General features: G+C 45.2%; 1 protein-coding gene across 1 annotated transcript; it reads right to left on the reverse strand.

Moving 5' to 3' along the window:
• Positions 1 to 3,477: 3,477 nt before the first annotated feature.
• Positions 3,478 to 23,321, reverse strand: TREM1 (triggering receptor expressed on myeloid cells 1). Its single transcript, XM_086370711.1, has 4 exons — positions 18,532 to 23,321; positions 13,480 to 13,821; positions 12,034 to 12,241; positions 3,478 to 4,051 (listed from the first exon to the last, which is right to left on the reverse strand). The coding sequence occupies exons 1-4, from the start codon at positions 18,578 to 18,580 to the stop codon at positions 3,946 to 3,948; spliced, it is 705 nt and encodes a 234-aa protein (XP_086226837.1). The 5' UTR covers positions 18,581 to 23,321; the 3' UTR covers positions 3,478 to 3,945.
• Between the last annotated feature and the right edge of the window lie 2,173 nt (positions 23,322 to 25,494).

Below are 25,494 nucleotides of genomic sequence, written 5' to 3' on the forward strand. Positions count from 1 at the left end.
CATGTAAAGGTGGGAGATGCCCAGGGTAAAATGAGGAACTCTACAAGGTGGTTTAGAACTCTGGCTTAAATACCATCTTCAGTTACAAACAAAAGAAAGACATGGGGAGTCTATGTGAACAGATCCAGCTGGTACTAACCTTTCTCTTCTCAACCCTAAATACCAGTGATGACCCTACACCTGGTTACATCACCACCATCCACCATAACTTTTACCTAGCACCTACCATGCTATAAACCCTGAGCCAAGAATTTACATCAGTCTGCTTTTATTTGTGTATTAATAATTATAGCTGTGCTGGGTCTTCATTGCTGTGCTTGGGCTTCTCTTTATTTGAGGCAAGTGAGGGCTACTCCCCAGTTGCAGCGCCTGGACTTCTTATTGCAGTGGCTTCTCTTATTGAAGAGCAATGGAGTCTGGGGCACACAGGCCTCAGTAGTTGGGCTACACAGGCTTAGTTGCCCTGAGGTAGGTGGAGTCCCCAACCAGGGATCGAATCCATATCTCCTGCACAGATAGGCAGATTCTTAACCACTGGACCACCAGGGACGTCCATCTGTCTGCTTTTAAACTCTTGGAACAACCTTCTGAAGTAGGTACCATTTACAAATGAATACTTCTGAGTAGGGACTCAAATGAGGAAAAAGAGGCTCAGGGAGGATAGAAGACTTCCTAAGGTCACATATTTAGAAAGTGGCAGAGATAGGATTTGAACACAGCTCTGTCTGCTTCTAGAGCCCTTACCTTCTTTCCACCCCCTCTCTGTGCCTTGCTAAGGGGACTTCCACTGTAATTTTGCCTCCATGTTGCTTCTTGGCCCTTTTGTTGTTAGTTTCCCTTTCCTCTATTAATGTTCCTCTATCTTAGTACCTGATTCCTTTAGAGGGGGACTGCCCTCTACATATCAGTAGATCAAGGAGACATCATTTGGTTGACTTCACATAGTTTTCTCAACCTCAAGGTGCAGGAGAAGAACCTCCAGCTTCTATTTCATCATCTAGTCCCTGCTGGGACAGGTTCAAGCAGGACAGTATGGATTCATGATCTTCCTTTCCTGCTTCTCCATCTCTAACACACAGGTGCCCTGATCCCACTTCAATCCCTCCCTAAGAAATGAGAGAAAACCCCTCTTCTTAGTAGGTACCTCCCCTTAGCCACCTACATCCCTCTCCCTGCCTCTCCTTACCTGAGACCCAGAGTAGCAGCATCAGTTGCCATGGCCACCCCCAGAGCCCTTCCCCTCCACTTCATCCCACTCCCTGGATCCACTGGGCATCGGTCACTTCAACATCTTTATCAGCCGCTTCAGCATCTTTTCCATTTACTGGAAGATGTTGCCTCACTTGGGTGTTTTCCATCTTCCCTGAGGAGGCTTGGTTGTCAGTTTGCAGTTGAGAAACCCTGAGGAAAATGTGACAAGACAGGGCAGCTCAGGAAAATGCAGAAGAAAGAGAAAAGAGAGGTCACTACCCTTGTGACATCTTCCTTCCTGCTTTCATCATGTCACAACCCAATGGGGCAACACTCAGCAGCTCCCCATTCTCCACCAGAGCAAGTCTAGACCCATCCATCTGATGTCCCACCTCTCTGCCACCAAGACTGCCTCCAGCCAAGACCTTCTTATCACTGGCCACTGACCACTACATCCCACAACCCCTCCTACCAATCTCCCCGCCTGCCTGACACTGCGTATCCAGCTTTGACTTGCCTTTTGAGGCCTGAGTCAAGCCTTCCTGATGCCCCACCTTCTTCCATCTTACTCCACACCGTGATTCCCAAGGATGGGCATGTATGTGGCTGAGTCACTCGGGAAGCTTGGTGAACATACACCTGTCTGGGCTTCACCCCAGTCACACTGATTTGATAAGTCCAGGGAGAGCCTAGGAACCTGCATTTTAACAAGCAAACCAGGTAATTCTGAAGCAAGTGGTCCAAATAGAGGATGAATCAGAGTTCATCCACATCCAAAAGTCCTGTATGAGTCAGGTAGCCCCTGAAGTGTTCCTCAGGTGCTCTGCCTGAATCTAAGGTATGTGCTTCCCTGAGCTCCAGTCCAGACGGGAGCATAGAAATCACAGTTTTAATGGAGTGACTCCAAGGATTGAAGTCCTGCTGTGTGCCAGATGTTTTACTCAGGTTGTCTCATTTAATTCTACCAGCTTTGGAATTGTGTAATAGATATTCATCGTCTTTCGGCTCTCCAGCACCCAATACTCTTTCCGTTTGGGGATATGCCCCAAGGTGTGGGTCTCATGGGGCACAGAACTCCACTTCCCCTTCTATTGAGCATGGAGAAAGATATTTCTCCTGCCCCTTCTCCCTGGCATCTATGGTACAGACATGTGACTTGACCTAAGTGGCCAAATGCATGATTCTCAGAGGGGTCAGTCCCCAGGTTGGTGAGGAAGTCCTCACAGGATGGCAGGGGGCTCAGGGAGGGGAGGACTGTATCTTAGCTCTCAGAGTACCTGTTTCAGAAAGGGAGGGGAAGGGCATCCTGATGGTAAGAATATGGATCGTGGGTGGTAGAGTATGTTTGCTCTTAGGGAATTTAAGACAACTTTGGCCTTGGCCATTCCTGAATGGGAATGGAAGGACTCATCATCTCTTCACCACTAGTGGGGTCCCTTCCCCTTTAGAGTCAGAAGAGTAGAAAATCCGAAAGTACTGATTTAAATCTGTTGGTGGGCTTGGATACCTATTTCATGGATGAGCTTGAGAGTGAAGGGGGAGCTGTAGGGGCAGAGAGAGAGGCAGAGGAAGGCAGGGGGTGGTGCCAGCAGGGCACGTGGGAGACAACCTCTAGGAGCCTAACTGGTGAGAGCTGGTCACCACCACCCCTGCCCCTCGTGTGATACAAGGAAGAGGCACTTAGATAGAGCGGGCTCCCTGTTGTTCTGGTCTATATGGCTTTGAGGCGCTTGGTCTTCAGTAAAGGAGCTGTAGTTTTTGTCCCTTCCAGTAAGTGGTGATGCACTTCTCATGTGATCTCATTTCAGGCATGGATCTCTGCCTTTGTGGGGTTGTTCTGAGGATCCAGATGCATCCCAGCTGATGCCCACAATAAATGCACACCGTAGACAAATGATATTGCTTTACCAGTCCTAAGCCATGGATCCTATCTCATCCTCCCAGTATTGTCCCAGGATACACCCTTCTGGTGAGCTCAGTTCCCCTCTCCCAAATATGGAATTCTTACCATGACATCTCATCTTCTCTTTGCTCCATGGTTTTCAATAATCTTCAGGGAGTATTGGAAAAGGCCATAAATGAAGGGGAGAAACTGAAACATCTGATTCTAGAGGAGAGGACAGCCCTGGCAGCTGAGAGAACAAGATGCTTCTGTACTTGGAACTCTGTCCAGTTTAAGCCAAAATGTTGTAGTCCAGGGTGAGGACCAGGGCAGAATTAGCAACCGTAGCCTCTGTGCCTCACGAATTCCACAGACCTTGACAGTGAAAAGCATCAGGCAGTGTCTTCATTTTTTAATATTTATTTATTTACTTATTTATTTATTTGGCTGTGCCGGGTCTTAGTTGCAGCACAAGGGATCCTTGACCTTCGTTGCAGCAAGCAGGATCTAGTTCCCTGACAAGGATGGAACCCAGGGGACCCCCTGCATTGGGAACTCGGACTTAGCCACTGGGCCACCAGGGAAGTCCCAGGAAGTGTCTGTATTTAATGCAAACCCTGAGCCGCCAGTGGAATGAGCAGGTGTGGGGCTGTATCTTCTCTTGTGAGGGGACAAAGCACATCCAAGATTATCAGTTAAATAAAGGGAGTTAGCAGGGCCAAGAAGGTGGGATCCTGAGCCTTAGAAGTCACCTCAGTTACAGATCAGCTCATATCACTGACCCCCGCCTCTTCCCCTTACACCCCTCTTCAGGCACAACTGCTGGGTGGACACGGGTGGAGGTTGGAGGTCATTCTTGTGGATTCCTGTGGCTAAGATGCAAATGACCTATGCGTGACAGCAAACAGACCGATGAAGACCAGGGTCTTACTCAGGAGTCCACATGCTGCAGGAATGATGATGCTGATCCCAGGAGCCCTGGGGGAGACAGAAGAGTGGGCGCTGCTATGAACATGGATGCTCCCACACACGTGTGTGTTTGTCACGGGCTTTCAAACCCCTTGGCTCATCTGCTCCCAATCCCTCCTTTCCCCATATTGACTGGCTCTGTCGTGTGCATCTAGTTTGTCCCATCACCTAAAACTACTGATTAGAAATATACTTAGTAGACAGCACAGAGTCCACGTTCAGAAGAGGCATCAGGGAGAAAGGACAGGCGGACAAGGCTCCCTCCTACCTTGATGCGGTAGAGAAAGCGAGGGCTCCCAGAGCAAGGAATCCTGGCTTCCATTCTCAGCATCAGGACCTATCCTGGGAGAGTCACCTCACCTCTCTGGCCTCATTTATAAACTGAGGTTCCAGTCCTCATCAAAATCCCATCATGAATTTTCATAGACCTCAGCAACATGATTCTAAAAGTCCTGGGTAAACATCAGTAGATACTATAAGAAAAGGACACGAATGAATGGAGGAACTTGGCTTGTATAGACTCAGCAGATGTGGAAATAGGTTGTGTGTGTGTTCAGTTGCTTCAGTTGTGTCTGACTCTTTGCAACACTATAGATTGTAGCCCTCCAGGCTCCTCTGTCCATGGGATTCTCCAGGCAAGAATCCTGGAGTGGGTTGCCATGCCCTCCTCCAGGGGATCTTCCTGACCCAGGAATCCAACCCATGTCTCTTATGTCTCCTGCATTGGGAGGTTCTTTACCACTACTGCCACCTGGGAAGCCCATGAAAATAAGTTATAGCACAACCAATCCATAGAGATGAGACACCGGGTTGAAAAGAGAAACAGCAGAGAAACAAATAGAAGTCCAGATATAGATCTAAGGATAGCTAAGAGTTCGTATCTAAGGAAATCGGCAGCCCAAAAGGTAGGCAAGAACTGTCTAGTAAATAAACAGTCTTGTGACACCTGGATGGCAAAATGTAAGAAAAAGTCTTTGCTCCTATCATTTACAGCATAGAGCAAAATAACACCCCACCCCACCCCCCACCCCCACACCCCCGCTGATGGATTAAGATCAAAATAAAGTGAAAAAAATAGAGAAGGCACCAGGAAGTAGGATAAACACAATTAAGGAATAAAACAAAGCAATAATTTAAAAATCAACACGTTTGCCTATGCAAAACTTAAACCTGAATAAACAAGCCTGCAAAGGGAGAAATGATACAACAGCCATAGAAAAGCAGCACAGGTCCTTTTGTGCTAAAATCTACCCCCAGCCTGCGGCACTGTCTTGGACCTGCAGGAACTAAATGTCTGAGGCAGCCAAGTTCAGCCCTGGCTGCCCTGGCTGGGGCTGGAAGGCAATGCCTCTCTAGACCCTCAAGCTTGCAGCTATGCCCCCTGCAGTGCAAGCCTGTGCCCGGTTCCAGCCCTACCGCCCAGGGAGGTTCCAGCTCTGGGCTCCACAAACTGTAACCTCTCCAAGGGTCTCCTGCCAGTGCCCTGCCTTATCCCTTCCAAGCCCTGGAATGTTTTCTTGCACAGAGCTCCTAGAACATGTCCACTCTCAAGGGCAAGCATTGCATCCCTTTCTGAGGCTGTACGCAGGCGGCCAGACACCCCCATCCCACCCCACCCCAAGCCACTCCAGCCACAGTGCTGGGGAATTCCTGTGCCCCTCACCGGGTGCTGGGAGTACAAATGCTCTAGCTCCCCAACCCCCTCTCCATACAGACAACTCCTGTGATGCCCAGAAGCCCTTTTAGTCCCTGTGGGACTCACCTTGGTTATGGCACCCTTTGCTAGGTTTCCTTCCCTCCCAGTCCCACTCCCCAGGAATGGTTTTTCCTGGGATCCCTTCCTAAAACATTTGCACAAGATTTTCTCCACAGCCTGCCTCCGTGGAACCCTCCAAAGACAGGGTGACAGCGGCTTCCTCTGAGGTGCCACACCCTCCAGCCCCAGATAGGCGCCTCTGCTCCTCCATTTCCTGGACAAACTGCTCCCTCCACTAAATTCCCTCTTTTTCAAACAGCTCAGTGGCTTCTGCCTTCCCAACTGGACTCTGATACATAGACTGGTTCGTGTTAATTAAAACACATAAAGTCAATACATGAAGGAGGTATAGCCTTTAGTAAGAATATGGGCGAAAGTTTGCACTCTCTGTTTATACTCTGGAAAATTAGTGAAAAAAAAAAGAATAGCATTTATTGTAAAGATGTGTTTTATTTTAAATATTTTAATGATCTCCTACTATGTACTGTACACTTAGGCACAACAGAAGGGGAAGAGGGCACTCTGCCTCTACCCTGTGGAGCTCAAAGTCCACAGTTAATAGATGAAAGCAAGTCCCAGCTCATGTCTGATACCATGCAGGGTCCTGTGGGGCTCCTGGGCACAAGGTTCTTGTATCCCCCATTTCTTTGATTTTAGGAAACAACCTTCATTCAGCCTCCATGGCTTTCCCTGAGCCCCAGGGGGCAGATTCAAGCAGTTGTTAATTAGGGAAGGGAGGAGAAGCTAAAAGCAAAGGAGGAAAGGAAAGATATAGCCATCTGAATGCACAGTTCCAAAGAATAGAGATAAGAAAGCCTTCTTCAGTGGTCAATGCAAATAAATAGAGGAAAACAATAGAATGGGAAAGACTAGAGATCTCTTCAAGAAAATTAGAGATACCAAGGGAACATTTCATGCGAAGATGGGCTCAATAAAGGACAGAAATGGAATGGACCTAACAGAAGCAGAAGATATTAAGAAGAGGTGGCAAGAATACACAGAAGAAGTATACAAAAAAGACCTTCCTAATATGACCAACCTAGATAGCATATTGAAAAGCAGAGACATCACTTTGCCAACAAAGGTCCATCTAGTCAAGGCTATGGTTTTTCCACTGGTCATGTATGGATGTGAGAGTTGGACTGTAAAGAAAGCTGAGCACCGAAGAATTGATGCTTTTGAACTGTGGTGTTGGAGAAAACTCTTGACAGTCCCTTGGACTGTAAGGAGATCCAACCAGTCCATTCTGAAGGAGATCAGCCCTGGGATTTCTTTGGAGGGAATGATGCTGAAGCTGAAACTCCAGTACTGTGGCCACCTCATGCAATGAGTTGACTCACTGGAAAAGACTCTGATGCTGGGAGGGATTGGGGGCAGGAGGAGAAGGGGACGACAGAGGATGAGATGGCTGGATGGCATCACTGACTCGATGGACGTGAGTCTGGGTGAACTGGGAGTTGGTGATGGACAGGGAGGCCTGGCATGCTGTGATTCATGGGGTTGCAAAGAGTCGGACACGACAGCGACTGAACTGAACTGAACTGAACTGAACCCAGATAACCATGATGGTGTGATGACTCACCTAGAGCCAGACATCTTGGAGTGTTGAATTCAAGTGGGCATGAGGAAGCATCACTATGAACAAAGCTAGTGTAACTGATGGAATTCCAGTTGAGCTATTGCAAATCCTAAAAGATCATCATCTGTGCAAGTGCTGAACTCAATATGCCAACAAATTTGGAAAACTCAGCAGTGACCATAGGACTGAAAAAGGTCAATTTTCATTCCAATCCCAAAGAAAGGCAATGCCAAAGAATGTTCAAACTATCACACAATTGCACTCATCTCACACGCTAGCAAAATAATGCTCAAAGTTTTCCAAGTGAGGCTTCAACAGTACATGAACCGAGAACTTCCAGATATTCAAGCTGGATTTAGAAAAGGCAGAGGAATAGAGATCAAATTGCCAACATCTGCTGGATCATAGAAAAGGCAAGAGAGTTCCAGGAAAACATCTACTTCTGCTTTATTGACTATGTTAAAGCCTTTGACTGTGTGGATCACAACAAACTGCGGAAAATTCTTCAAGAGATGAGAATACACTTTACCTGCCTCCTGAGAAATCTGTATGTAGGTCAAGAAGGAACAGTTAGAACCAGACATGAAACAACAGACTGGTTCCAAATTGAGAAAGAACTACATCAAGGCTGTCTATTGTCACTCTGCTTATTTAATTTCTATGCAGAGAACATCATGGGAAATGCCAGGCTGGATGAAGCACAAGCTGAAATCAAGATTGCCCAGAGAAGTATCTCCCAGTTCACCCAGACTCACGTCCATCGAGTCAGTGATGCCATCCAGCCATCTCATCCTCTGTCGTCCCCTTCTCCTCCTGCCCCCAATCCCTCCCAGCATCAGAGTCTTTTCCAATGAGTCAACTCTTCACATGAGGTGGCCACAGTACTGGAGTTTCAGCTTCAGCATCATTCCCTCCAAAGAAATCCCAGGGCTGATCTCCTTCAGAATGGACCAGTTGGATCTCCTTACAGTCCAAGGGACTCTCAAGAGTTTTCTCCAACACCACAGTTCAAAAGCATCAATTCTTCAGTGCTCAGCTTTCTTTACAGTGAGGATATGGAGATAACATCACCCATCACGTCATGGCAAATAGATGGGGAAACAATGGAAACAGTGACAGACTTAATTTTCTTGGGCTCCAAAATCACTGCAGATGGTGACTGCAGCCATGAAATTAAAAGACACTTACTCCTTGGAAGAAAAGCTGTGACCAACCTAGACAGCATATTAAAAAGCAGAGACATTACATTGCTAACAAAGATCTGTCTAGTCAAAGCTATGATTTTTCCAGCAGTCATGTATGGATGTGAGAGTTGGGCCATAAAGAAAGCTGAGCACCAAAGAATCGATGCTTTTGAACTGTGATGTTGGAGAAGACTCTTGAGAGTCCCTTGTACTGCAAGGAGATCAAACTAGTTCATCCTAAAGGAAATCAGTCCTGAATATTCATTGGAAGGACTGATGTTGAAGCTGAAACTCCAATACTTTAGCCACCTGATGGGACGAACTGACTCACTGGAAAAGACCCTGATGCTGGCAAAGATTGAAGGTGGGAGGAGAAGGGAACATCAGAGGATGAGATGGTTGAATGGCATCACCAACTTGATGAACATGAGTTTGAGCAAGCTCTAGGAATGGGTTATGGACAGGAAAGCCTGGCATGCTGCAGTTATAGTGCTGCAAGGACTCAGACACAACTAAGCAACTGAACTGAGCTGGGGATGCAAGACCAGGGAGAAAAAGTCAAGAGCAGCCTCCGGGCAAGGTTCTGTTTTCCCATCAATTGTTGTTGTTGTTCAGTCACTCAGTTGTGTCTGACTTTTTGCAACCCCATGGACTGCAGCATGCCAGGCTTCCCTGTCTTTCACTATCTCCCAGAGTTTGCTCAGACTGATGTCCATTGAGTCAACGATGCCACCCAAACATCTCATTCTCTGTCATCACTTCCTCCTGTCCTCAATCTTTCCCAGAATCATGGTCTTTTCCAATGAGTCAGCTCTTTGTATCAGGTGGCCAAAGCATTGGAGCTTCAGCTTCAGCATCAGTCCTTCCAATGAATACTCAGGGTTGGTTTCTTATAGGATGAACTGGTTTGATCTCCTTGCAGTCCAAGGGACTTTCAAGAGTCTTCTCCAACACCACAGTTCAAAAGCATCAATTCTTTGGTGCTCAGCTTTCTTTATGGTTCAACTCTCACATCTATACATGACTGCTGGAAAAACCATAGCTTTGACTATACAGACCTTTGTCAGCAAAGTGATGTCTCTGCTTTTTAATGTGCTGTCTAGGTGGGTCATAGCTTTTCTTCCAAGGAGCAAGCGTCTTTTAATTTTGTGACTGCAGTCACTATCTGCAGTGATTTTGGATCCCAAGAAAATAAAATATGCCATTGTTTTCACTTTTTCCCCATCTATTTGTCATTTCAAGTGATGGGACTGGAAGCCATGATCTTAGTTTTTTGAGTGTTAAGTTTTAAGCCAGCTTTTTCACGCTCCTCTTTACCCCTATCAAGAGGCTCTTTACTTTCTCTTTCTGCCATTAGAGTGATATCATCTGCATATCTGATGTTGTTGATCTCCTGGCAGTCTTGATTCCAGCTTGTGATTCCTCATCAGTGGATAGAGACAATATCTTTGAGCTGTTTTGCAGATACTGAAACCCCCTCCAGGTGGTAGAAGTTAATGAAGATTAATGATGGTCTGCCACCCACAAGCATGTAGACCCTAGACCAGTTGGACCTGAAGGATGAGGATGCTGTCTCCTACTTATGTCATCACCAGCCCATCAGAAGAATGTTCACAAGCTGATCACACCCTCTCTGAACAATTACTGCGAAACTTGTCACTATCTTCCCCAAGTTGCAACACATAGTTTTGAGAACATTAGCCCACAGTGGCCCCCTTTGCTTAGCAAAACAACAAAACTACTCCTTTCTACTTCACCCAAAACCATCTTTGAGATTTGATTTGGCACCAGCATACCTAGAATACGAGCTTTCAGCATCACATCTATTTTGACAGATATATTGTTTAGATACCAGAGCTCTGCAGTGACGCTGCTTCTCTTCTGCATTGTGGATCTCACTGCAAATTGTTTCCAACCTTTGGAAAACAAATTGGCAATATGTGTAGAGGAAAATGGCTTTCCAGGTAGCTCTGTGATAAAGAATCCACCTGCCAATGCAGGAGATGCGGGTTCAATCTCTGGGTCAGGAAGACTCCCTGGAGGAGGAAATGGTAACCCACTATAGTATTCTTGCCTGGAGAATTCCACGGACAAAGGAGCCTGGCAGGCTACAGTCCATGTGGTCACAAAGAGCTGGACACGACTGAGCATACAAGGACACATACAGGACAGTATAAATGTTCGGCTTCTTTTAAGAGAGTTTCTTTTGAGTGAACAATTTAAAAGAAGAAAAGGACATCTACAAATATATGTTCATCTCAGAGTTATCAATACTACAAAAAATGAAAATAATCTCAACGTCTAAAAACAGGCAAAGGATTATGTGAGCAGTGGCTTTCTACTGATAGAAAAGTATGCTGAAATTCTGACAACAAAGACTAAGGAGCAACACTGAAGAATAGTTTTAGCCAAAAGAAAAATAGTGAAAATGTGTATAATTAGAATTAACACCACATTAAAATATATCCAAGCATGAATAAAAACTAGAAGAGAAGATGGACAAAAAAAGACACATTAGATTGGTAGGAATGCGGAAGAATATTTCTTTCTCTGCTAAGTCAACATTTAGTGATAAACACGGTCTTAGATAAATCAACATTTAATAATAAACTGTATAAAAGGGTGTGCATGAAAAGGTCATGATTCTTAGCTTTGCCTGCACATTTTAAGAGGCCTGAAGATCTTATAAAAATTACTGAGACCAGCCCCACCTCCAGAAATTCTAATTCTTTTGGTCTACAGAGGTCACGTGCATCAGCATTGAAAACCAGCCAGGGACTTCCCCAGTCCAGTGATCAAGACTCTGCCTTGCAGTGGAGGGGACGCCAGTTCCATCCCTGTTTAGGAAACTGAAATCCCACATGCTGCAGGGTGCATTCAAAAAAAAGTTTTAATAAATAAATAAAACAAGCCAAATAAAAGCTAACACTCCAGGATACCCTAACACACCTCAGTTGCTCAGAGCTGTTGGGCTAGATTATGGCTTCCAGCTCTGATTTTTTTCTACCCTCCCCTACCCCCTCCAACCCCAACCATAGAAACAAGGAAACTGAAGCCAGAGAAGGCTCCTGAGTGGCCTGAAGTTACACTTTCAGTCGATCTAGCTGGCATTAGAATCCAGGGTCTCTTTTCCCACTACACTTAGGGGTTTGCTGAGCCCTTGGAATTCAGCACAGACGCCATTTTCCTCTCCTTACCCCTCTGACAGGCAAGAAGCAAACACAGAGGGAAACGGTGGGGAGAATGGCAGCCGCATCATTGCCTCCAAGAGCCCCCTCCTCAAGCCCCCTCCTCTCTCCAGCACCAGCACTCTCCTTCCTCCCCTGGGAAGATCCACCCAACAGAGACGACTCAAACCCACCCTGCCCTCTACACTCCCCCATCCCTCACTCCCCACACCCTCTAAGCACATGGACTGGGAATCAAAGGACTTGGTGTCCGATCCAAGGGCCCAGAGACCTGGAAACCATACCTGTTGACGTGTGTCACATTTGTGGGAGTGACTGTGAAGCCAGGAGAGGAGAGCCTATCAGCTGATGTGGGGATGGGTTGGGTCACGGGCTTGGGCCTGGGCCTGGGCCTGGGCCTGGGACGGAGCTTGGTGGTGACGGGAAGTGGGGTGGGATTCTGAACAGAGACCTGGCAAGGATACTCATCTGAGGCAGGGGTTCCCAAAGAATCTGCAAGAAAGCACATTGGATGGTTGGACAGATGATGGATAGATGGAAGGATGAGTGGTACAGTAAATGGAACTTCGGAGGGAAATGAATGGCCACTCATGAACCAAGGTTTCCTTTTGCTTTTTATTTTAATAAAGAAATAGTGTGGCATTGCTTGGGTCAGAGATGGGGAAAAGGAAAGAAGGAAGGAAAGAAGGAGGGAGATAAGGAAGCAGGAAGGTATTTCCAGGCTATTCATGTTATTGGAAATGCACTTGCCTGCTATTGTTCACCAATCCATATGTGCCCTTCTTCAAGAATAATTCCCTGATTATCTTATACCATTCTCTCTGCCTTGCACTCACTTGTACCTGTGTCTTATTGCTTTGCAAGTTATCTTTCATTAATACACTGCAGATGTGTCTTGTCTTCCTTAGATATGGGCTCCACAGGGGCTAGGAACTTGAATCTGCCCCCGTTCTAATCTGCTTTCCTTAATTCATCCAGTCAACATCTGTGGAGGCCCTACTATATGCCAGGCACTTCATCAGTTGCTAGAGATATAGAGTCAAATAAGGCAGATGATTTCCTCAAGGTTCTCAAAGATGAATAGGGGAGACAGTTAAGGGAACTGGCCACTACTTCATCCAGTGAGACTGAGCTGTCTATGAAGAGGGTACCAAGTGAGCCCTGGTGCTTTGCTACTCAAAACAGAAGCCATGGACCAGCAGCGCCAGCACTGTCTGTGAAGAGGCTGGAAATGCAGAGTCTAGGTCCCATCCTAGACGTATTACATTTAAAATAAGACCCCCAGCTGGTTGGTGCCCACTTAAGGTCTGAGGAGGACTGCTTTGGAAGCACACAGGAGGGACCTCAGATGCATCCTTAGGAAGGGAGGGTGACTCACAGAGGCTTCCCAAGGAAATGACTTCTACATGCAGACCTGAAGCATGAGACTAAATTGTCCCAAGTCCATCATTCACCTTTCCCCATATCCCACTTCCTACAATAGCACAGCATGTTAGGTTCTGCTTCCAAAGAGGAATCCCATACAAAGAATGAGATGCAATCCCTTCTTACCATTGGACCAAATGTCTCTCAAGGACCTCAAATGAGAAACAAGGAGCTTCTAGAAACAAGGAGCAAGATCATAAGCTTCTAGAAATCCTGAGCCACAGCCCTACTGGTGCTCCCACCACTGTCCCAGCCGACCTGATGTGGCTCTCCCACACTATACCACCCACCCCCAGGTCACTCACTCTTGGTCACCACCAGGCGGACAGGGTGGAACAGGATGATGGGATCGCTGGGTCCCAAGATCACACATTGGTACAGTCCTGAGTCCTCCACTTGAAGGTTGGCCATTTGGATGTGCAGCATGCCTTCACTGGGGATGTCTTCTAGGAAGTACTTCCCCACCCGGACTTGACTGGACCCCTCTGTGATTGCCAGTGTCTGGACCTCCCCGTTATCTTTCAGCCTCTGCCAAGCCTTCTGGCTGTTGGAATATATGTTGGTATTGGTAGGACAGCTCACTTTCAAGGTCTGCCCCTCTGCTAGAGTACACTTCTCCTCGAATACTTCAGCGGCAGCTTGGATTTCTGTAAGCAGAGAATTTGAGTTAGGCTTTGTGAGGAATAGCTTCCTTCTCTTTGGGAAAAAAAAAGAAAGAGAGAGGAGCCACATTTCTTTCTTGTTAAATCACCTAATTTTCAGACAAGATCCTCAAGGTCTCCAGAGAAGATGCAGCTTTCCCTGCAAGTTAGCATTTAGACCCCAGATCTTATCACTGCAAGTAGCTTTGGGGGATGGGGGTTCGTTTGGTTTGTTTGTTTGATTTTGACCACAAAAGTTAGACTGTGTATGATTTGTGCAAATCAACTTTCACAAATGACTGTTTTTGGGAGGAAGAAACTGTCTGAATAGAGACAGAGCGTGGGACACATGCTAAGACCATGAGTGACAAGGGCATGACGGGAGGGAAAGATTATAGAGAAGGATGTACAGGGTGCAGAATGAGACTGCTGAATCCTAACCACTAGACCACCAGGGACACGGTGCAAAGTGGATGTGAAGAAATGTTACTTTCAGAAAGTGACTCCACTGAACAGCTAGAGGAACTTCATCTAAGAAGGAGAGAGACCAGTTCAAGAGACTATTGGAAAAATGGCGAGGAAGCCGTCTCAAGGACATGGTGGACATTGATGTCTGGTGGTGTGGTCTTCATCTCTCCCTTCCTTGGGTAGCAGATCACCTCTTTCTCAGGCTGCTCATCTTTCTCATCCTATGTACCTTTACTGATGGGGCTGCCCATATTCTCCAGGATGGACATAGAGACACAGGCTTAGCCAAAGAATCTCACCACACTGGCCATGCTGATTGGCCTAGAAATGGGCACATGACTAAGGTTGGGCCAATCAGAATCCTCTCTGAGACTGCTGCTCTTTCTTACTGTGTTGATTGGTCTATAGGATGTTGCTTGCATCCAAAAGAGTTCTAAATATTACAGAATGTCAAGGAGTCACAGCAGTGGTCCTCCAGTGGGGACAATTTTCCCTCTGGGGACATTGGGCAATGACTGCAGATATTTTTGGTTGTTATGATTGGGAGTTATGCTGTGCTGTGCTTAGTCACTCAGTCATGTCCAACTCTTTGAAACCCCATGGACTGTAGCCCACCAGGCTCCTCTGTCCATGGGATTCTCCAGGCAAGAATACTAGAGTGAGTTGCCATTCCCTTCTCCAGGGGATCTTCCCAACCCAAGGATAAAACCCAAGTCTCCCACATTGCAGGTGGATTCTTTACTGTTTGAGCCACCAGAGAAGCCCAAGAATACAGGAGTAGGTAGCCTATCCCTTCTCCAGGGAATCTTCCCAACCCAGGAATAGAACTGGGGTCTCCTGCATTGCAGGTGGATTCTTTACCAGCTGAGCTACCAGGGAAGCCCCATCACTGGGAGCAAGGAGGTGCTCTAGAATCTAATGGGCAGAAGCCAGAGATGTTGTTAAACATCCTTCAGTGCACAGGCTGGCCCCCATGAGAAAAAATTAACCCACCCATAATGTCAATAGTGCTAAGGCTGAGAACCCTTGGATTACAGGGACAAAAGTTTCAATCACACTCCTGAATGTTGAACTTAGAATTGGCATGAATTTCTGGTCTGGTCCAAGGGATCCTTGCTGATGGGAGGGCCAAGTAGAGTTGAAGTAAGAAGATCCAGGTCTGTGTTTTCCACTGGACACAGCAGGGCTCCCTTTACTGAGGGACTACAGTTTATCCATCCAGGCCTGAGATACCTTCCTTCATGGAAAACCAAATAATGGGCTGGATAGTGGTGGGTCAATCCACCTACCATTACTAAGGTCAGGCTACCACTACCTACAATTATCGCTGCTTTTATTAATCTAAATGTTAGTGTCCCCCTAAAATTCATATTTTGAAATCTCAAACTTCAAGGTAGAGATAGTTAGGTCATAAGGGCTCTGCCCTCAGGAATAGGATTAGTGCCTTTAGTAATGAGGCTCCAGGGAGCTCCCTTGCCCCTTCCCCCACTTGAGGATACAGTGGGAAATTGGTAGTCAGTCTGCAACTCAGAAGAGGACCTTCCCCAGAACCCAAGCATACTGGTACCATGACCTTGAATTTCCAGCCTCCAGAACTGGGAGAAGTAAATTTCTGTTGTTTATAAGCCACCCAGTCTGTGGTATTTTGTTATAACTGCCCGGATGGGTCAAGACAGTAGGAGTCACAGGAGACAGATTGCTCACAAACCTGCCAGGTGCCTTTGAAAGCAGATAGTAAGAAACTAACGCAGAAGTGAAGTCTGTACATCACTTTTCGCGCCATTTCAAGAAAGGACTTCTTTATATTATTAATGTAAAAAAGAATAACAAATACCTTTTACTGCCAAGTGTTTAAGACACTGTCTCATTTAATCTTTATAACATGTCAGTTGACACTGCTATTTTTCCTAGTTTGAAGACAAGGTAAGTGGAAGACAGAAAGTGTATTTAATAACCCAGAACTTATTATGTGATTTGGGCTCCCCAGGTGGCCTAGTGGTAAAGAATCTGCTTGTCAATGCAAGAGACACGAGTTTGATCCCTGGATTGGGAAGCTCCCCTGGAGTGGGAATGGCAGCCCATTCCAGTATTCTTACCTGGAGAATCCCATGGACACAGGAGCTTGGCGAGCTACAGCGCACGGGGTTGCAAAGCATCAGATACGACTGAGCACACACACACATTGTGTAATTTGCCCAAGGTCCCATAGGAGAAATGTGTGAAGTCAGGATTCAGACCCTCATAGTCAGACTCTAGAAAGCGTCCGACTCTTGGTGACCCTAGTCTCGAAACTAAGAATAATAGTAGTATCAACTTATAAGTTATAAAGATGAAATGAGAGTGTCTTAAACACTCAGCAGTAACTGTGACCCCATGGACTGGAGCCTGCCAGGCTCCTCCATCTATGGGAATTTTCCAGGCAAGAATACTGGTATGGGCTGCTGTTCCCTTCTCCAGGGCATCTTCCCGACCCATGGATTGAACCTGGGTCCCCGGCGCTGCAGGCAGACTCTTTACCATCGGAGCCACCAGGGAAGACTCTAGAATCAGCTCTAAACCTCTGAGCTAGATTGCCCAAAGCAGCTGTCTGGTTGGGATTAGAGCCAACCCCAACCCAAGTGAGAATAGCTGACTAACAATTCTATTCCCCAGGATACAGGGTCTAGAAGGAGCTTTTATGTTACATCCTAATCTACCCTGATGGGACCCAGTGGAAAAAAACCACTGGTTTCCTCTCAGTCTTCAACCTTCCATCTTCTCCCATTCTCCTTTGGAAAAACATGAATAAGACACAAGGAGGGATTTCCCTGGTAGTCCAGTGGGGTTGGGAATCGTCTGCCAATGCAGGGACACAGGTTCCATCCCTGTTTCAGGGAGATACCACATGCCAAGGGGCAACTAAGCCTAGGCACCGCAACTACTGAACCTGTGCTCCAGAACCCGTGAGCTGCAACGAGAGGCCACCGAAATGAGAAGCCGATGCACTGCAACTAGAGAGGAGCCGCCACTCACCCCAACTAGAGAAAGCCCATGCCCCACCATGAAGACCCAGTGCAGGCAAATCAATGAATAAAACTAAAAATAAATCAATAAATAAACAGTCTCCACTGCAAAATGAAAACAGGTTTAAAAAAAAAAGAAAAAAGGAAAAGACACAAGGAAATGCGGTGGTCCATGGAAACCACACTCCCGTGTACCCCATCCAGATCATTACCCCAGCTCCAAGGAATCCCAGAGTAACCCTGGTGTGCAGGCTCTACGAGGTGATTATCCAGGACTTGCTCAAGGCAGTGGGTCCCTGGAAAACATCCTCTCCCTGGAATCCTTTCTGTCTTTCCAAAGCAAACCTTTCTTTTAACTCCTTGTTGATATGTTCCCCTTCTCTGCTTATTTTCTCAATGTATTCATGAGGACTGGGAGCAGGAACAACAAAAGCTCCAAGTGCTTCCACTTTTAGTGAAGGTTGAGCTGGGCAGGAAGAGGAGCGAAGGGTCCCGGCAACACTGCGGAGCCCGAGCAGCAGAGCCTCAGGGCCCTGGGATCACGGCCTCTGTTTAAACAGGCACTTTTCTCCGTGCACTTCTGTGTCTTCAGCAATAGCAGGTTTCCTGGCCCAAGCTTGGCCACTGGGGGATATATATTGAATGGACTATGTCTTTGGGGTTTAGGCTTCCCTGGTGGCTCAGTTGGTAAAAAGTCTGCCTTCAATGTGAGAGACCCAGGTTCGATCCCTGGGTGGGGAAGATCCCCTGGAGAAGGAAATGGCAACCCATTCCAGTATTCTTGCCTGGAGAATTCCATGGATAGACATGGGGTCACAAAGAGTTGGACACAACTGAGTGACCAACACTTCTTTCAACATCCAAAGCACCGTGATGGAATATAAAGGGGAAAAAATGTCAAACTCAAAAACAAAATTCCTTTAGATCATGTCAAGGTGAGGTTTTTCTCTACCATTAGTTTCCCACTCAGGGTTTTGCATGTCCCTGACAACATCAAAAGGCCCAGGCATCTTGCTTCCCTAACCCACCCCCTTTAGTTCTGTTCTCAGGCCCTGTGTGTTCTCCTGATTCTTTTAAGTTTGGGTGGAGAAACCCAGTGTGGCATATCTACTGGATGGTTCTGTCTTGGGTGGCCACATCCCCTGGAGCTTCAGAGGAAAAGGGAGACCTTTCTTGTGGAAGGCTTGGCCCCAACCCCAGGTCCTGGGCAAAGAGCTCACCTGCTCACGCCTCCTCCGCATCTTACCTGCGATGAAGAGCATCCAGAGCAGCCCCCAGAGCCTGGCCTTCCTCATCCTTCATGTGCACTGACTCCAACTGTTCTGTGGCTCCTGGCACAGCTACAGAGGGACACTCTACCCCAGAGGCTCCAGAAAGTTGCACAACAGGATGTTATGCCATCGCTGAGAGGTGCTGAGTCTGATGCTGCGTTTCATCACTGGTTATCTTGGCTCCAGACGTCAAGGACAACATAAGGATCCAAGACTGGGCTCATTCATAAACCAGAAAAGATGCAGGATGATATAGTACAAGACATTAAAAAAAGAAGAAAGAAATCCAAAAGGTTCCTTACTAGATAGAAGCAATGAAAGGCAGATTTGACAATGTGAAAAGTCAATAACAGAAAAGATTCACTTCAGAAATAATCCCAAATGTAAAATGAATAGAACACATTAAAGAGCTCAGAAATATACTAGAGGACAAAGCATAGAAATCCAATCTAAACATCATCTACAAATAAGAAATGTCCTTGAAGATTAACATGGGACAGTGGATCACAAACAAGATTAAAAGTGTATTTTAAGTAAAAACACTTTCCAAGATACAAGTACCCTAATGTTCAGAGCAGCGCAATTACAATGCCCAAAATATGGAAATAACCTAAATGTTCACGAACAGATGAATGGATAAAGAAGATGTGGTATATATGCAAATATATAGGAATACTATTCAGCCATAATAAAGAATGAAATAATGCTATTTGCAGCAACTGGAATGGGCCTAGAGATTATCATACTAACTGAAGTAGTCAGACAAAGACAAATACCATATGATCTCACTTATATGTGAAATCTAAAATATGATACAAATGAACTTATTTACAAAACAAAAAATAGACTTGCAGACATAGAAAACAAACTTACAGTTACCAAAGGGGAAAATAGGGGAGGGAGGGATAAATTAGGAGTTTGGGATTAGTAGATACAAACTACTATATATAAAATAAATTTTTTAAGAGAAGGTCTTACTGTATAGTATAGGGAACTACATTCAATATTTTGCAATAAACTTTAACAGAAAAGAATCTGAAAATATATATACACATATCTGAAAAATTATATATACACTGGATCATGGATCACTTCACTGTATACAAGAAACTAACACAGCATTGTAAATCAACTACACTTCCATAAAAATTAGAAACAAAAAGACCTACTCTCGAGATCTGAAAGATATCTGAAATTGGAAGTTGAGAGAATTTTTAACATTGGCAAGGAAAAATGCATGAAGAAAAAATCAAGACTGGACAGTTTCCAGGTGAGAAATTTCAAATTTAAATAAAAGCTCCTGCTGCTAAACAAACAGGAAAAGACAACTTGATTCCTTCAAAAGGATTGAACTGAGTGGGACTCGAATTTCTTCCACCGAGTAACAAATACTGAGACACAGTGGGATGATGTGTAAAGAAAATCTGCCTCTAGAATTGTATACAAAAGTTGATTGCTATTCAAGTATGAAAGCAGAAAAAAGTACTATCATGTCTGCAAATTAAAAAAGAAAAAAAAAAACAACCCTCTAAGGTTAACTTTAACATTTTAAATTAAATCTGTTGAATGCAGCAACTTCTAAGACATCAACAATTATGAAGAAATTTAAATCCTACTATTACACCCTGCAGAGATCATTGTAGGTAAGATTTTACTAAAATTTTGTTCTCTTCTTGGTTCTATAAATGATATCAGAAACCAGGCTTGCAACTGCACTCGGATTGAAATCTGCCAGAAGCACTATTGTCGTATTTGTCTGGCCCACAGGGAGGGGAAGGAGAAAAAGAGGTTTTGAAATTTTCTGACTCAGTGAGGCGTCTATTTGATTTTTCCAAGGATGAGTCAGATTTGCACAGTTAATTTAACAGATCCCTCTCCTTACAAGATATGTCTTCCAGACCTAAATGAATACTACAACACATGCCAATTTTTTGTGTCTTTGCCTACTTTCAGGGTTCAGGGTCAGTGTTCAGGGTCATATCCCTGGAAGATTAAGAGAAACCTTTTTTTTTCCACTAGTTTTTGCTTCATGTCCTTTGAAGTTCTGTTATTAGCTGTATATTCTTACAAGATCATTAAGTCTTCCAGGTTGATTGATGCTTTTATCATATAGAATGCCTCTCTTTGTCTCTAGCTCTTTTCTTTGCTCTGCAGTCTAATCAGACATTGATATAGCCAGGCTCCTCTGTCTATGGAATTCTCTGGGCAAGAATACTGGAATAGGTAGCCGTTCCCTTTTCCTGGGGAGCTTCCCAACCCAGGGATCAAACCCAGGTCTCCTCCAGTGCAGGCAGATTCTTTACTGCCTGAGCCACCAGGGAAGCCCTGTTAATGTGGCCACTTCTGCTTTTTAAAAAATTCATGTTTCTATATCTTGTTCCATCCTTTTCCCTTCAACTTACCTAGTCGTTGTCTTTGAAGTGAGATTCTTACAAGCAGTATCTACCTGGATTGTGGTGTTTTATCCACTTTGTGTCTTTTGTAAGGGTGTGACAATGATTTACATCTAAGGTAAATATTGATGGGTTAGCACTTTACTATCTTATTGCTGGTTTTGTTTCTGTCCTCTGGTTCTCATTTCTCTGTTTCTCTCTTGGGAACTTTTCATTAAATAGCCCGAGAAGGATTTCTAACTAAACTTGAGTATCACAGGGAAGTGATGGCTCCTTCATGATGTCCTAACCAGAGGCAGCACCTGAGTGCATTTAAATGAGAGAAGGCTTTCTCTACCTGTCTGATCGCTTTGTGTACTTGAGGTAAACAGAACGTAAAGTATCCTCTCATTTTTTAACCCACTGTTTTTCTGAAGAGTTCAGTGACCCATCCATTATTTTTTCTTTCTTTTTTTTGGGAGGCCATGGGTGAAGCTTCATCGTATGGCTTGCAAGATCTTAGTTCCCTGACCAGGGATGAAACCTGGGCCCCCTGCAGTGTGGAGTCCTAACTTTACTGCAGCCAGGATTTTAAATTCTCAAACTACTTCTCCCAACAAGCTACTGTCTCTTATGGCTTCTCATTAAATAGTCTTGGGACTTGTGACCTAGGATCTCTTTTCATTTTATTAAGGTTCAGTTCAAAGTTCCTCCTTCAGAGGCCCCAGCACCAGGAGGGTTTATTTTTAAGGTACCATGAGTCTTTTTGGTTTTATTCTTCAAACATTATTTTTAGTACTATTATGAAAGCCTGTGTAAATATGATTCTGGTTGGGTTCTTTTTCTACTTTAGTAAGTAAGTCACTGGCCCATGTCAATAGGTTCCAATCTTCACAATAAGATTGGTAACAGTTTCTTTCTTAACATGGATTGGTTAATCACATATCTGTTCTAGTCTAGCTAGAATATATGTGTGACATCTTTTAACAATGAGAATGTGCATGTCTTCTTTTTGGCTCAAAGGAGGGCCTTATGGGTCCAGGACCCAGATCTCTGAATTCTGGTGCTGGTGTTTCTGAAGAAGCCCAATGAGACTTGTTGAGTCCTGCCCCCAAGGCCTTCCCTGGTGGCTCAGATGGTAAAGAATCTGCCTGCAACGCAGGAGTTGCTGGAGACTGGGTTCAATCCCTGGGTCAGGAAGACCCCCTGAAGGAGGGCACGACAACCTACTCCAATATTCTTGCTTGCAGAATCCCTTGGACAGAGGAGCCTGGCAGGCTATAGTCCATACGGTCACAAAGAGTCGGACATGACTGAAGCAACTTAGCATGCACGCACACCCCAAGGCCACAGGCGTGAGACCTTGTACCAAGGCCACAGAAGTAGAGCCCAGAAGCGAGGTCACCTCCAAAGCTGACTTAGCCCCTTCGTAACCACTGCCAAAAGCCCCCCTGATCATCATCAACAGGCTTCCTGACCCCAAATTAGGCAAAAATGCTCACCCGGGTAGTTACCCTAAAGCACCCTATGTGCATGCGTGTTCAGTCGCTTAAGTCATGTCCGACTTTGCCCTAAAGGGTCACCTAATGCCATCCTTCCAGCAGGAATTTTGTCTTGAGGCTATAAAACTCATCTACTAACCAACGGAAACGGTCGGCTCTCCCCTGTCTGTCAGGAGGTTGGCCCGCTGCGCTCGCAGTGCCCACAGTATCTCTGCTCTTTGTTCTTAATAAACTCACTCCCCTCTGAAATGCTCTGTATTTGGAAATTCTTTTCCAACCTCAGAATGCCTCAACAAGACTGTTACCAGGAGCAGGAAAAACTGCACACTGGAACCACTGCCCTTGCCCCAGTTGAAATGCATTGTTTGGGCAACACTCACAGGAACAGAAGCAAACAGGAAGACGCAACCCTGTCCCTTCCTCCAGCGCCTGGTCCCCTCTTGTCCCCCTGTTGACAGAGCACAAAGGAGAAATCTGGCTGCAGCATCTCAACTCAGACCAGGGTAGAGAAGTGCTCATCAGAGCGCCAGCCGCCTGAATAGCCCGACAAAGCCATCCTGATAATGGGGGGTGGGGGTAGCTTAATCAGCCTTGCTGACAGTGACTATACTAGCCTTTGGGCATGAGAACACTTCTACCCACGCTTCAAACATCCATGCAGTTAAATATGAACCTTTTTTTTCAATCAGGGTAAAAAACCCAACCTATATATAGCACTTACTATCCATAAAGAAAAAGATATTCTGTTCTTCCATTTTGAATATAATTATATTTGTCTATCAATTTGTCTTGATAGACAGGCTGCTATTTTGAGGGGGGAGCAGTGGGGAGACCCAGGTTCAATCTCTGGGTCTGAAAGATCCCCTGGAGAAGGGAATGGCGACCCACTCCGGTGTTCTTTCCTGGAGAATCCCATGGACAGAGGAGCCTGGAGGGCTACGGTCTATGAGGTCACAAAGAGTCGGACACTACGCAGCGACTAACACTATTAACACCACATGTTGCAGCATGTGGGATCTGAGTTCTCCGACCAAGGATCAAACTCACACCCCCAGCAATGGAGCCTGCACCCCCTGCAGTAGCCCGGAGTTGTAACCACTGGACCACCAGGGAATCCCCTGCTGTTTCATTTCTGATGCTCACTAATCCCATTTTGGCTATGAGAGTCTTTTCAGCTGGGCCCCATGTTTTTTCACTATCCCACAAGATTATTAAATGCTTCCTCACTCAACGGCAACAAAATGCCTTGCTGTACACACTCTTTTTGCATTGACTATCCAAGGCAACTGGAATCCTAGCAGTAAGACTGAAATATAAATTTATAAGTGAACCTTCAAAATCACTGGTATTAACTTTGACACAAACGCAAATTGGCATCCCGGTTAAGGGCAAAACAAAACAAAAAATTGAATATACACTCTTCAAATGGACTTTTAAAGGTTCCCAATTCAATTTTAACACCGCTGTCTATCATTTCCTATTGAATCTTAACATGAAAGCATATTATTTAGATTTCCTTCTTTTATTAACTTTTCCTTTCTTGTCAAAATCAGTTTCTTAGCCTTCAGTTCAGTTCAGTCACTCATGAAATGAATATTTCATGCATACCATGTAGACTGAGGCTTTAAGAGTCAGCACAGAATTCACATTTCTCCTTTCTCTAACGTGGCTGTAGAAGCTTCTATCAGCCACGTCTCTAAAGCTTCAGTGAGCAGAGCTTTGATGGTTCATTTGCATCAGACACGGGAGTACAAACTATCCCAACATTGTTAATTGTCTATACTCCAATATGGAATAAAAAGTTAAAAAAGACAAGAAATGGGAGTACAGGGAAAACAGGGAGTACAGGGCCCCGGGTGCTCCTGGGCACACGGCCTTTCTGTGACTTTCATTTCTTTAATTACAAGAAACAGTCTGCATTCAGCCTCCACAACCTTCCCTGAGCCCTAACAGGGAGATTTGAGCACTTGCTGTTTAGGAAAGGGAGGCACTGTCAGACCAGGGAGAGACAGCCTAGAGAAATAATAGAGTAGCCTTGGGGCAATGTCCTGGTTCCCCATCAACGGATACACACAATAGTTTTGAGTTGTTTTACAAATACTGAAACCCCCTCCAGGTGGGAGAAATGAATGATTATTGAATCAGTTGAAGCATCACTAGGAACAAAGCTAATGGAGGTGATGGAATTCCAGTTGAGCTATTTCAAATCCTAAAAGATGAAGCTGTGAAAGTGCTGCAGTCAATATGCCAGCAAATTTGGAAAACTCAGCAGTGGCCACAGGACTGGAAAAGGTCAATTTTCATTCCGATCCCAAAGAAAGGCAATGTCAAATAATGTTCCAACTACCACACAATTTCACTCATTTCACACGCTAGCAAAGTAATGCTCAAAATTCTCCAAGTCAGACTTCAACAGTATGTGAACCAAGAACTTCCAGATGTTCAAGCTGGATTTAAAAAAGGCAGAGGAACAAGAGATCAAATTGCCAACATCCGCTGGATCATCGAAAAAGCAAGAGAGTTCCAGAAAAACATTTACTTCTGCTTTATTGACTATGCCAAAGCCTTTGACTGTGTGGATCACAATAAACTGTGGGAAATTCTGGAAGAGATGGGAATACCAGACCACCTGACCTGCCTCCTGAGAAATCTGTATGCAGGTCAAGGAGCAACAGTTAGAACTGGACATGGAACAACAGACTGGTTCCAAATTGGGAAAGGAGTATGTCAAGGCTGTATATTGTTATCCTGCTTATTTAACTTATATGCAGTGTACATCATACAAAATGCCAAGCTGGATAAAGCACAAGCTGGAGTCAAGATTGCCGGGAGAAATATTAATAACCTCAAATATGCAGATGACACCACCGTTATGGCAGAAAGTGAAGAAGAACCAAAGAGCCTCTTGATGAAAGTGAAAGAGGAGAGTGAAAAAGTTGGCTTAAAGCTCAACATTCAGAAAACAAACATCATGGCATCTGGTCCCATCACTTCATGGCAAATAGATGGGGAAACAATGGAAACAGTGTCAGACTTTATTTTTGGGGGCTCCAAAATCACTGCA

Source organism: Bos grunniens, chromosome 23 (genome assembly GCF_055505025.1).
Source record: "Bos grunniens cultivar Pamir isolate PY7600 chromosome 23, Bosgru_T2T1.0, whole genome shotgun sequence".
NCBI lineage: Eukaryota > Metazoa > Chordata > Mammalia > Artiodactyla > Bovidae > Bos > Bos grunniens.

Bases quoted from the DNA above. Each gene is read 5' to 3' on its own strand.
- TREM1 (XM_086370711.1), bottom strand. From the start codon at position 18,580: ATGAGGAAGGCCAGGCTCTGGGGGCTGCTCTGGATGCTCTTCATCGCA. The intron at 13,822-18,531 runs GTAAGATGCGGA...CTCTGCTTACAG, and splicing joins CTGGATGCTCTTCATCGCAG to AAATCCAAGCTGCCGCTGAA. The intron at 4,052-12,033 runs GTATGGTTTCCA...TGTCTCCCCCAG, and splicing joins AATGTGACACACGTCAACAG to GGCTCCTGGGATCAGCATCA.